The 13,099-nt window shown below is 30.5% G+C and overlaps 6 protein-coding genes across 6 annotated transcripts; 5 read left to right on the top strand and 1 right to left on the bottom strand.

The window, feature by feature from the left end:
* Nucleotides 1–202: 202 nt before the first annotated feature.
* BN7_4599 (uncharacterized protein) lies at nt 203–1,564 on the top strand (the record flags this gene model as incomplete). Its single annotated transcript, XM_011274832.1, has 1 exon — nt 203–1,564. One exon carries the CDS (start codon nt 203–205, stop codon nt 1,562–1,564), a length of 1,362 nt encoding a protein of 453 aa, XP_011273134.1.
* Nucleotides 1,565–1,920: 356 nt separating this feature from the next.
* Nucleotides 1,921–4,236, bottom strand: BN7_4598 (uncharacterized protein; the record flags this gene model as incomplete). The annotated part of the gene is made up of 1 exon (XM_011274831.1): nt 1,921–4,236. One exon carries the CDS (start codon nt 4,234–4,236, stop codon nt 1,921–1,923), a length of 2,316 nt encoding a protein of 771 aa, XP_011273133.1.
* Nucleotides 4,237–4,618: 382 nt separating this feature from the next.
* On the top strand, nt 4,619–6,265 carry BN7_4597 (putative inorganic polyphosphate/ATP-NAD kinase; the record flags this gene model as incomplete). The annotated part of the gene is made up of 1 exon (XM_011274830.1): nt 4,619–6,265. One exon carries the CDS (start codon nt 4,619–4,621, stop codon nt 6,263–6,265), a length of 1,647 nt encoding a protein of 548 aa, XP_011273132.1.
* Nucleotides 6,266–6,515: 250 nt separating this feature from the next.
* BN7_4596 (uncharacterized protein) lies at nt 6,516–8,348 on the top strand (the record flags this gene model as incomplete). The annotated part of the gene is made up of 1 exon (XM_011274829.1): nt 6,516–8,348. One exon carries the CDS (start codon nt 6,516–6,518, stop codon nt 8,346–8,348), a length of 1,833 nt encoding a protein of 610 aa, XP_011273131.1.
* A 326-nt stretch (nt 8,349–8,674) lies between these two features.
* On the top strand, nt 8,675–11,410 carry BN7_4595 (CLH domain-containing protein; the record flags this gene model as incomplete). Its single annotated transcript, XM_011274828.1, has 1 exon — nt 8,675–11,410. The coding sequence occupies one exon, from the start codon at nt 8,675–8,677 to the stop codon at nt 11,408–11,410; it is 2,736 nt and encodes a 911-aa protein (XP_011273130.1).
* A 219-nt stretch (nt 11,411–11,629) lies between these two features.
* LAS1 (rRNA-processing protein LAS1) lies at nt 11,630–12,883 on the top strand (the record flags this gene model as incomplete). Its single annotated transcript, XM_011274827.1, has 1 exon — nt 11,630–12,883. The coding sequence occupies one exon, from the start codon at nt 11,630–11,632 to the stop codon at nt 12,881–12,883; it is 1,254 nt and encodes a 417-aa protein (XP_011273129.1).
* Nucleotides 12,884–13,099: the final 216 nt, after the last annotated feature.

Below are 13,099 nucleotides of genomic sequence, written 5' to 3'. Positions count from 1 at the left end.
TGGACTTTGAAGAGCAATCGCCAATATAATTGCTACAGAGTTTGCTTAATTCATCTGGCTAATTAATCTTGCAATTATTACATTATTGGTTATAATTGGTGCTAGTAATTCGTTATTGGTTTTAAGCTTCAATTCAAATTATAAATTCAGTTACATATCAGATTTCATCCTTTTGAATTTACGTGTGAATAAAGTTTCCCAAATGGCTTTCAGAATTTTCTCCACTGTTATGATACATGTTTATGGTTATTATTGGTACTTGCATCTTTTATTTTGTTGTGGTCTTTGGTTTTTCATTTACTGCTCATCACAGAGAGATGGTTTTATTACATTTATAAATGGTCTTTCCTATGAATATCCAACGTCCCAGCAGGATCAATTGGATGCTGCTTTGGCTCTATTATTTGAATATTTGTATGTGCTGGTCAAGTTAATGTTACATGCATGCTATCATAAATATATTCGTATTAAAGATTCAGTTACCCTTTATTTGAGATCAGACGGATCTTGCAGCTATAGTCCAACTTCAGTTAAGAAAACTTTAGAAAATTCATCAATCAGGGAATTGTTAATACAAGAGATAGAAACTTATTTCATCTCTGACAAAAACTCATACTTTTCCAATGAACTGATCATTTATTTAAAAGAAATGAATGACAATTTCTTGAATTTGATTTTAGATAATTTCAAATTGCAATTACAGCTGTCCAATTCACTTTATTGGTATTGTGAAAATCCTATGGATCATGACCTGATACTTCCATCAAAGTATTGGGTTGAAAATTTTGCAAGTAGTTTGTTTGGAATAATTAAAACATATTTGAATGATCAAAGAGCAAATGTTGAGCTTTATAACGTCATTAACAGTGATCTGACAATAAACAAATATATTGATTGTGTTCTAGACGTTTTATTAACATCTTATATGAACCATTATAATTTAGATAGTTGGGGCTATGAGATACATTTACAAGAGCAACATTTACAAGAGCAACATTACACCAGATTTAATAATCCATCTATATATTATCAAGATAGTCTCATCAACATAGATTACACCGAGAGAAAAACTCTGATGATAGATACCATTGTGGATCTTTTAAACAATTACAAACAACTGAAGCTGTCTAGTCCGTTGCAGAAACTTTATTTTTCTGAAACAAATTTAAGAAAAATGTGTTTTTTAAAGTCTGTTGCTCCATTACGTTATGAATTACAGCTACATGAGCAATGTAAAAGCTTAAAAATTTCACTAAAAAGTGATTTAATAAAGTTGGATATTTTACCAAATGCTGCTCGTGATATCATTTATCAGGATTTTGGATACATAAGTTTTTTAGCAAACAGTTTAGATACTGAAGTAGAAGATGAAATCAAGAAACATTTAGAATACTTCATTGATGAAGTAAGATTAAATAAAGCTAATTCATTTCATGAGTTTTTAAATATGGCAGCAGCAAATGACCCAACCTCCATCACATTAAAACCCATCAATAATTATTCCAATGAGCGCAACTTCAACGCCGAATGGCCTATATTAATGGGTCAAAAAACACAATGTTAATTAAATCATATAAATTTACTAATTGTATCAAATTATATTTCAATTTTGAAAACGTCGTTTTTATAATAATCTTAGAATAATATTATACGTCTATTAATGTTATAAATCTGAAATATGTAGAGATTTAAAGGGTCGTACTTAAATAAAAAGTTCATTGTCATTAATGATTAGATTATATTGCATTATTTGAATCTATATAAATGAATCTTGTTTCTTATCATATGAGGACATTTAAAGGGTTTACCTTATCCCAATATGGCACCTGAAAATGAACTCATTGTATAAGTCTTTGAATTTAATATAATGATTCTGTCAGATTATCTTTATAACTTCAACTTCAATCAAGGTCCATGAGCTCAATCATTATCTTCTGGAGGCCAAAAATCAATATTATCAAAAACATTTTCTAGAATTGAATCATTATCAACCGTAGACATATCAAAATCCACAATGAAACATTTACCATCACTGTTGAAGCAGTAATTGTATTTATTTTCTAAATCTCCATGGGTTATACCTGCCTTTTTCAATAACTCAACTTGTTTATTGAAACTTTCTTCACGTTTCAAAGATGAAATTTCATTATCATTAATGAAATCAATCTTTTCAAATATCATAAAAGGTCCAAATAATGAGTATTTATCATTTCCTAATGTTAAATCATCAAACCAACCATATTGTAGTAGTTTGGCAGTGTTGATTTGATTTGACTCATCATTCATGGAATTCCAACTTTCAATTCTTTTCAAAGCAATAATTTCTTTGAACAAATGTCTTTTCATATCATGATTGATCCATTCATCAATATCTTTTATATCTTCTAATGAATTCATGATATTCAGTTGAACATCATCAAAATCTTTTGAACCACTTATTCTTGATGAATAACTGAATAGATCTTTTAGCTGAAATGTATCATAGATTTTGCAAAAAACTTGATCTGATAATGCATAATCTTTGTATTGATCTCTTATAGTAATTTTATTCAAAAATTCTTTGGAAGATACGAACAACTTAAAACTGCTTGCATTAGTAAAATCTACCAAAACTTCAAAATCTTTTGTTTCCATTTGAATTTGTAAATCGAAAATACCATCTAAATATTGGTTTAATTTGCAATTGGGCTGTCTTTGGAATTTATTAGATTTCTTGAATCTCTTATTTGATATTTTCTTTGCTTTTGTGTTTTGTGAAGCTGGTATATAGTCAATTTTATTCAAACAATCTTCATTATTACCACGTTTACTTGATTTTCTTGTAATCCCTTGTTTTTTCTTGAACCCATTCTTCATTAGATCTAAAGAAAAGTTTCCAAATTTCACATCTGTGGATTCGTCAATCACTCTATAAGAAGCACCAATATGTTGATCCATGCCTTTAAATGAAATAATATTTTCTGGCATTATTTTTCTAATTATATCAAACACTTGTAATGCAAGCATGGCTTGTAATGACATTTTATCTGGATCTCTTACCTTAGAATTATCAAAAAGAAAAAAATATAAAGGTTCTTTTTTCAATATAACATGGTTTGGATCATCACCATTCCAAACACCACCTGTTGACACTGGAAATTCAAAATAAAGAGTCTTGATAAAGTTGGTAAGCATAAAATGAGTATAATGTCTTGGTAGTATATATTGTAGAGACTTTCTGAAGACTGTATTCAAACCTTTAAACTTGGTTGAAGGGTCAAATTTGTTGGAGTGATTTAAATCTAGCATTTGGGCACCAAAGCAATTCACTGAGCCTTGATTCACCCGTAATTTTACTGAGATATCCTCGGAGCCATTGAATAATGGGAAATTGATTAAATCTGATGGATAACCTTCACCTGTTTCAGTAGATATTTCTTTCAAAATCTTACTTGGACTTGTTGCTGGTATATTACCACTTTTTAAAAATTTAGAACTATTATCTGGATCACCACAATGAACATTTATCAATCCATTAAAAAAGTCCAGCAAAGGCTTCAGTATACTTGTATTAAAACCTTCTTGTAAAAAATTCATTTCTTCTTCAGTATCTTGAAATTCTGGATTATACGAACTGGAACTTGTTTCTAAACATTTGATACAATTGAACAAAAGCTCATTAAGGATATCAGTGATCTTTCTATGATCAAATTTCATTAGGGATTGCTTTATGAAATATTCCAATTGATAAAAGTTTGCCTTAAAGTCATCTTTTCTCAGTTCTTTAACGTTGTCAAACTCCAGGAGTTTGAAACCTCTCGTAAACTTGGAGTTATCGTTAGCGGCTTGTTCACTTGACGTTGAGGAATCTTTTGTATGGGAAGTTTGAGAAGGAGGCCATTGGATTAACAAATCGATCTCAAAAGCAATGTACCAGATTCCCAGATAATACTTTGGATAATTTGTATCTGGTAGAAAATCAACCTTGTCTTCTATAATATCTAATAGTCTAGGGTTGCAAAATTCATATCTCAACTCATCAATTGCTTCACAAAGTTTCTCTGTATCTTCAACATCAACATAGTAATCAGCCTCTGTCTCTAACTTATTCTTTTGATGGATTTTAAATAAGTCTTGCAACTTGAAATCATATAATCTAGACTTGACAAAGCAACTTTCCACATTCACAATGGTATCCTCCATAAGAATGGAGTTTCTTTTGAGATCATATTCGAAATTTTTAATAGCAGTCACCATATTTGAATAGTTTATTGTAATAATAGATTATATTGGAGTTTCCCAGTAGTTCAATGAATCTTGAGTATTGAATTTGTTCTTCTCAAAAATACTTCAACACCGGGCTTCGGGATTATCTACAAAAAAATGGGTCGATAGGCAAAATTTATGGAGTAAACAATAAACAGTTTCTTCACTTTGTTTGGGGTTTTGATTCTAAAAAAGCAGAAATTTGCTGTTGATATTACTCTTAGATTGGTGAATATTGTGACTCTCTGGTATTATATCAGTGCTGTCCATTTTCAACCGTTTCCAAAGCTGTGTTTTTGGCCATTTTATACCAGCTCGTCGTTTAGAGCAATACTTTAGATCAACAACAATAAAACTACAAATCAATTCAACAATGGCTCATATTAATAGATCACAATCCCCAGCGTTGGATAGGCCTTACTCACCATTTTCTAAACCACCAGTCACAGCTGAACAGCTGGATGAGAAATCAGATCCAGAGGGAAGTCTTGATTTGAGAGAGGTCAATACAGAACAAGTTCAGAACGAGTTGGAGAAATTCACATTCACAGAATCAAATCATGATCAAGATGATGATGGGTCCAATATACCCTATGGTGAGAAGATCCTTGAGACAAACGTTGGTACTTCAAGCTCAGACTCTTCAACTCCACATACACCAATCCCACAAAAACGTTACTCTATAGGCTCAAAATCAGTTATCCCATCGTTATTGAATGCTCAATTGCACAATCTAAAGATATTTGAACCTCATGAAGGTGGAAAGACTCATAACGCGGTAAAAGATCCATCAAGCTCAACAGGTGATGAATTGAATGAATCCAGATCTTCAACGGGTGAAATTAAGGAATGTCTTGAACATGATTTGTCAAGATTATCATCAGCTTTAATGACTAAAAGACAACTAGGAAAAGTTGTTGGAGGTATTAGAGAAATCGAAAGAACTTTGAATCATGTTCATATTAGAGCAAAGATGGTTAATATTATGATTTTGACTAAAATTTATGATGATGAACCAAATCATTGGGCAAGAATAGTTTCATTGTTTTTATTAAATTATAATTCAGAGATTAATATTTATATACAAGAAGAATTGAAAACAAATGATTATTATCAATATCAGGATATAATATCTCAAAACCCAAGTTTTGCTAAAAGAATACATTTCTGGTTTGGTGATAAATGTGCTTATAGACCTGAAATTTTTGATCTGATTTTGACATTTGGTGGTGATGGTACAGTTCTTTATGCAAGTTGGATATTTCAAACTATAATACCCCCAATCTTAGCATTCAGTTTAGGTAGTTTAGGGTTTTTAACAGATTTTAATGTTGAGGATCATGAAGATATTTTATCTGATATAATTGAAAATGGTTATCAATGTTCAATAAGAATGAGATTTGAATGTACTATAATGAAGTCAATTACAGGTTCAGATCCTAAACAATCATTAACTGAACAAATTGCAAAATTAAACTCAAATTGTCAAACTCATCAAATTTCTGAAACATATTGTATCTTCAATGAAGTTGTTGTTGATAGAGGTCCAAATGCTGTGATGTCATCACTTGAAGTATTTGGTGATAAAGAAGCAATAACAACAGCGGAAGCTGATGGATTAATTATTTCAACACCCAGTGGGTCTACCGCTTACTCTCTAAGTGCAGGTGGTTCACTTGTTCATCCAGAGATTCCAGGTATCTTAATTTCACCAATTTGTCCACATACATTATCATTTAGACCTTTGGTTATTCCAGAATCTATAATTTTGAGACTTGGTGTACCATATGATGCTAGATCTACAGCTTGGTGTTCATTTGATGGTAAAAATAGAGTAGAATTAGGTAAAGGTGATTTCGTTACGGTTACTGCTAGTCGTTATCCAATTCCTTGTATAAGGAAATCAGCTTCTAAAAATGCATGGTTTGAAAGGATTAGTGAAACGCTACATTGGAATGAGCGGAAAAAACAAAAAGCATTAGATTTAAAAGATCCTCATGGTATACATGACTTCCATTGAGCTTTCAAGCTAATAATATGATATTTATATGAAGCGCCACGATCCGTTGTAGTTCTATTCCCATACTTTTTTTGGTTTTGTGATTTTCCGAGTGACACAAAGATGAAATATAAACATCACCACCTTTTTCAAAAACAAAAAATCAATAATTTTGAAGGATTGAAGTAAATTCATTGAAGCGGTTCTTTATTGTATTCAAGGAGGTTCATTTATATTGGTATTTAGAGGGTGGTTTTGAAACATCGATAAGATGTCAGCTAATAGTATTATTAGAGTTTATCAAAACACTGCAACTACAACTGCAAATTCTTCAAGAACTGAAATCTCAAGATACAAATCTCAAAATTCACCAGAATATGTTAATACACCAGATTCTTTAGTTAAAGATGTCCCAATCAATTCAGGTGGTCCATCAGGTTCTAATACTGCAGCTTCAGTTTCCACATCTGCTTATATTGAACAAACACATCCTTTAGTTTTACACAAGATTGAAAATTTACCAACTGCTCCAATTCCTGAAGAATCACCACAATTATCTAAGCATCAGTCACCAAGTCATGATTTAGCCACCAAAACAGCTTCAAGTTTCCAATCCATGTTTACAATTCCTTTAAAATTTTTCAATAGTAAATTTGGCGGATTACCAACACCAGATTCAAATGATGAAGATCCAAAGAAAAAGCAAAATTTTGATGATGATATCCATGCAGTTGAAGACCTGATTGATGAATTAAGAGAAGCTTTACCTATTGATATTATTACTGAATCACCTGTTGAACCTTTGAATATTGGAGATGATGAAAATTCTGCTGAAAGAACTAATTCTGAATTGTTAAAATCATCAAATCATACTGAACTGGATCAATTATCAAGTAGTGGTTATGATCCCATTTATGACACTTATATAAGCTATTTGAATTATGCTTCAGCAGAAGATGGTGAATTGATATTGGATGAATATGATGTTGAGAATAGCCCAGAGACAAATTATAACGGTGATACAGCAGTTGATAATTCAAGTATAGTTGGTAATCTTGCACTGGACCATACGGCTATTGAAGATCCCGGTAATATCAATGACTCCAAAGATGAAGGAATTAACAAATCAGAAGCTGGTTCAACACTTCATAGATTGTCACTGAAAACTTTAAGATTATGGAAACAACTTTCAAGTAAATATTCATCTGGACCAATACATCCATCAACACCATCACTTCCATCAAAGTTACCACATAGTAAACCACAACATGAACAGTCACAACCTTCAACTTTGAGAAGTGAATTGAAAAGACGTATTTCTAGTGTTTCCATAAGACGTCATAATTCAAGTAAAAGATGGAAATCAACATCTGCAAAGAGTGAAAATGATGCTATAGATGCAAAGAAGAATGAAAATAATTCAGAAGAAGAGCCAAAAGAACATTCACAACCATCAACATTTAGAAGTGAATTGAAGAGAAGATTATCGAATGTTTCCATAAGACGCCATTCAAGTAAAAAATGGAGAACAACAGACAATCAGACCAATAATAGTGAGCTGCAGGAGCTGCAAAATAACCTGCTGGAACAAGATCCAATTAAACCAAGCACTCCAATATTTCCAATTCCACCACAATTATCTCAAACTTCAGAAGCTGGTTCAAGTGGTCTTTCTAAATCAAGAACTCATGTTTTGTCAAAAAATCAAGATGGATTAGCTCAACTTTTTGAATCTGAGGATTTTGTGACCAGATTAAGTACTGGTGCTGTTAGCTCTAGAAAGAGTTATGATGGTGATTATTCAAGACCTCCACCTGGGTTTGATCAAGATGAAGATCAAGATGTTGATGCCTTGGATGAGCTTTACCATATCTCATATAGAAGAAATGACGATGAGAATGACAATGGTTATTTGGAAGACGATGAAGGTGATGATTCTGAAGACATTGATCCAACCAGAAGAATTCGTCTGCAACAAACCAAAGCAGGACAGTTGAATTTGGCATTCCATGATACAATTGCCTTTGTGAAAGACCAAACCACCAGAAGATCCAAATCGATTAACCAACATTTGAATCGACTTTTCCAACCTCAAGAAGTCTGATAGCTTCCAACTAAGTTTTTTTTTATTTAATAGAGAGATTGATTTTTAAACATTTTGTAGTGACTTTGTTTGTATTCGATCTTGATAATTTTGACGATGGTTTTGATTGTTTTGATTGTTTTGGCGTCTATTGGAATTTAAAAAAAACAACCATTTTTTTGTATGGCGAGAATTTCAAAACATCAACAATTCAAAGTTTTTGAACAACAAAACAAGGTCAATTTAAACCCAAAGATTCAAGATAGAGGTAATCAGATAGTATTAAGAAGAAGAATACTAAATTTTGGGATTTCAACGGATCAAAAACCGCTCAAAGGTCGTACAAAATGAGTCTGGAGAGTGAAGATACCAATGTGTCAAAACAAATAACAGAACAAGAACAGTTGGGAAAGGTAGAGAAGTCGAATGGGAATCAAGTGAATGGCAATGGTAATGGAAATAGCGCTGAGAAAGTGGATGATGGAGTGGTAAGGAGTGATAGTGAAGAAGAAGAGGATGACGATGATAACGATAATACGGAAGATGAAGAGAAAGACGAAGATGAGGAAGAGGACGAAGAATCAAGTTCTGAAGAAGAAGAGGAAGATGAAGATCCACCAATGCTCAAGTATTCAAGACTCTTACAACTCCCCAAAACATTTTTCAACAAGGAACTCGTCTCGAGTTGTCTCATTCATGAACATGTCTTTGCATTCGGTACAGCTTCAGGTCTTTTATACATTACAAATCCAGATCTACAATCTTTAGGTACAATTAGAGCTAGGAAATCACCTATTTTATCGATACATACTGATGGTTCATATATTGCAGCTGCTTCTATGGATGGTACTATTGTGATCTCTTCAATAAATCAAGTACAAACTAATAATCAAGCAAGTACGGTAGCTTATGATATTAAAACACCAATTTATTCCGTTGTTATTAATGGTCAATATAAAGAAACAAAGTCATTTATTTATGGGAATAAAAAAGGTCAAGTTATAATTTCAACTACAAACTGGCTTGGTAATAGAACTGAAAGAATCATTGGTGAAGATAGTGGTCCTATAGTAGGGCTTGTTATTATGGAAGAAGTACTTATATGGATGAGTGATGATGGTATAACTGCACTAAATTTATCAAATGAACATATAATAACCAAATTGAATAGACCTAAGAATTCTCCACCTGCAGAACTTATATGGCCAAGGATAAATCAATTAGAAAGAGATAGATTATTAATTGGATGGGTTGATCATATATGGAGTATAAAAATTAGTACAAGTATACGATCTCCAAGGAAAGGTGATCGAAATTTTGGAATTTCATCAGCAATGTCAAGTTTTAGTCGACCAAGCTCAGAAGCTAATATCAGTGTTGAATTTGAGTATAGTATTGATGGATTGATTGGTGGTATTGCAACATTTAAAGATGATTCATTAATTGTATTAACAATTTCAAATTCTAAAGATCAACCACCAGAATTAAGAGTTATAAATTCTATAACTCATGGAGAAATCTCTACAGATGAAATTGTATTGAAAGGATATCAAGGTTTAAGAATTAATGATTTCCATTTAGGTCAATATATTGGTTCACAAAGATCAAAATTTTTCATTATTAGTGCAACAGATGGTATAATTGCTGAAGAATTTGATCTTTTGGGTAGATTTAATTGGTTTGTCGAAAGAGAAAGATTTTTAGAAGCATGGGAAATGAGTGAACATTTGATTACTAAAGAACAAAGGGGAAATATTGGTATAAAGCAAGTTCAAGTTTATTTAGATGATAATAATTGGTTTCAAGCTGCTAGATTTTTAAAACAAATATTAACAATTCATGATCCAACTGAACAAGTTTTCAAAGATTATACAATGGAAAAATGGGAACAATGGGCATGGATTTTCATTCATAGTGATAAAATCCCCTTGTTGGCAGAAATATTACCATTAGAAATTGATGAATGTCCCAAGGAGATTTATAATAAATGTTTGGAATGGTTTTTAAATAATGATAATGATCAAATTTTTGAATATTTAAATAGATGGGATACTTCTTTATTTGATTATAAAAGAATTGAAGAATTAATTGAAAATAAATTAGAAGTTGAACCTGAGTTATCAATTTTAAGAAGATGTTTAGCAGAATTGTACCTTAAGACTCAAGATGTATCATCATCAATTAAACATTTCATTGAATTAAAAGATCCTAATACAATTGATTTATTATCACAAAATCATTTAGTTTCAAAATTTATTGAATATTTACCAACAATTATTAGATTTCAAATTGGTGAAGAAGATTTAAAAGATGCACCAATTCAAATTCTTGGAGAAAAATCATCACATATAATTGATATACTTGTTGAAAATAGACATGAAATAATACCACACAAGATAATTCCATTATTAAATCAAGAAGGTTTAGAAATAATTACATTTCTTTATTTACAAAAAATTTCAAAAGTTGATCCATTATCAGTTGAACTTTATGAAACTGAAATGGTTGAATTATATTCAAAATTTGATAGAAGTCAATTATTAACATATTTAAAGAAAAAACAACATTATAATATTGAAAAAGTTATGGAAATTATGAAATTAAAAAATTTTAATGAAGAATTAGTTTATTTATTAGGTAAAGTTGGAAAATCCAAAGAAGCAATGTATTTAATAATAGAAACAATGGATGATCCCAAACAAGCTATTGAATTTGCCACAGAGCAAAAATCATCAGAATTATGGCAAATTTTCCTTGAATATGGTATTAAAAAGCCAAATTTTATAAAAGTTTTAATTGAATATACCGGGATATTATTTGATCCACAAATCCTAAAGAAAATTCCTGAAAAAGTTGAAGTTGAAGGTTTAAAAGATTCATTAATTAGAATTACCAAAGATAATAAGATACTAGTTTCTATACAAGAATCTATATTGAAAATATTGGAGAATGAAGCTGTTGAAGTTTCTGATGAATTAAATGAATTAAGAACAAAGGGTAAAGTCGTTATACCTACTGAAATTTTTAATCAGTTTGAGAAAGTGTTACTATTGGCAAATGGTGAATTGAAATCACTTGTATAAAATGAAATATAATGGACCTTGATTTAATACATTGAATTAATTGTAGTGGTTAACATTGTAGAGCTTATATCCCATCGGAAATGTGTAAGTCATCACATCGGAAAAATACCACCAAAAAAAATTATACACCAAAAACATCACCAAAAAATTAACATTATTCTAATCAAATGTAAACAAAAGGATCAGATGTGCAGCACCAAATTAAATCCCAGTTCAACTATGAACAAACACCCCAGACACACAGCATTCAGGTCTTCACAAGATCTCATAGACCTTCGAACCCAATTATTCCATTCCAATACCCAAGATCAAAAAAGAGCCATACAAAGAATTTTATCATTAGAAACAAGAACAAAATTACCACATTTATTACAATCAACTGCATATTTATTACAAACCAAGAATTCATTCATACAAAATGATGATTCACAAAATGAAACGGTATTACAATTAAGTTCCACAATGTGTTTAATCAGATTTGTTAATGGATTATTAGATCCTTCACAACAAAGTACATTTGCAATACCATTAAATTTATTAGCTAAAAAAATTGGATTACCAAATTGGTTTGTTGAATTAAGACATTCAGGGACTCATGAATCTCTTCCAAGTCTGGAGATGTTAGAGATTGGTATTAATGGAGCTCTCGATTGGATTCAATTGAATTATTGGGATAAAATTGAAATAAAAGATGATTTATTAGATGAAGAAGAAGATTTAGAAAATGATGTTGATTATAAAGATTTAATAAGAAAATATAGAAGGATAAGGAGAATGGATATTAATAAGTTTATTAAGTTTGGAGATTCAAGTGAAGAAGGTAAAGAATATTGGAAAATTGTTAAATTATTAGAAAAAGGAATTGAAAATAAGAAATTTTACAAAGTTTTAATGTTTCAAAATTGTATTATTAATGAGAAATATAAATGGGAACAATTGAGATTATTATTTGAACCATTATTTTTATATTTAATTAAATCAAATGATCAATTTTCATGGAAATTATTAGATAAATTAATTTTTAAAAAATATGAATATGAAAAATTTGAAAAAATTTTGAAAGAAGAAGAAACTAATGAAGAACAATATAATTCAAATGAAATGAAACAAGTAACTAAATGGATTATATGGATAGTGGAACATTTACAAGACCAACAAATCTCTAAATCAATTGAAATCATAAGTAAAATTAATCATGGTTTCAATATTGAAATTCTACAAAAAATTAATGAGAAACATGGTCAACAAAATCATGAATTAAAAGAATTAATAAACATGAAGATCAACAGTATTGAAAATTCATTAAATAAAACCGCTCAGGCTAAAATTAATTCAAGACTAGTTACAGAGATTGATGATGTATTTGCAGATTTAGAAAATTTAAAGAAAAAAGCTAAATTAGTCAAGACATATCCAATTAAGAATTTTGAACCATATCCAAATTGGAAACCAAAACCATTTGGTGTATTATAATCTACAATAAATGTAATAAAGTACAAAGATATATTTGTAGTCTATATAAACAAATCATAAATGATTAAAAAAAAAAGATTCAATCAGACATCCTAGGAAGGTCGATGGGCGGTCACTGGCATACATTGATGGGTTCAAGCGTAAGCTACCGAGGAAACTGCGAATGTTTATGGATATTATCATCACCTTGAATCTTTATGAGATATTTAATCATTA

The sequence above is a fragment of the Wickerhamomyces ciferrii genome, contig 00178 (assembly GCF_000313485.1).
Source record: "Wickerhamomyces ciferrii WGS project CAIF00000000 data, strain NRRL Y-1031 F-60-10, contig 00178, whole genome shotgun sequence".
Lineage (NCBI taxonomy): Eukaryota > Fungi > Ascomycota > Saccharomycetes > Phaffomycetales > Wickerhamomycetaceae > Hansenula > Hansenula ciferrii.
This window is presented reverse-complemented; position numbering and strand designations above follow the sequence as displayed.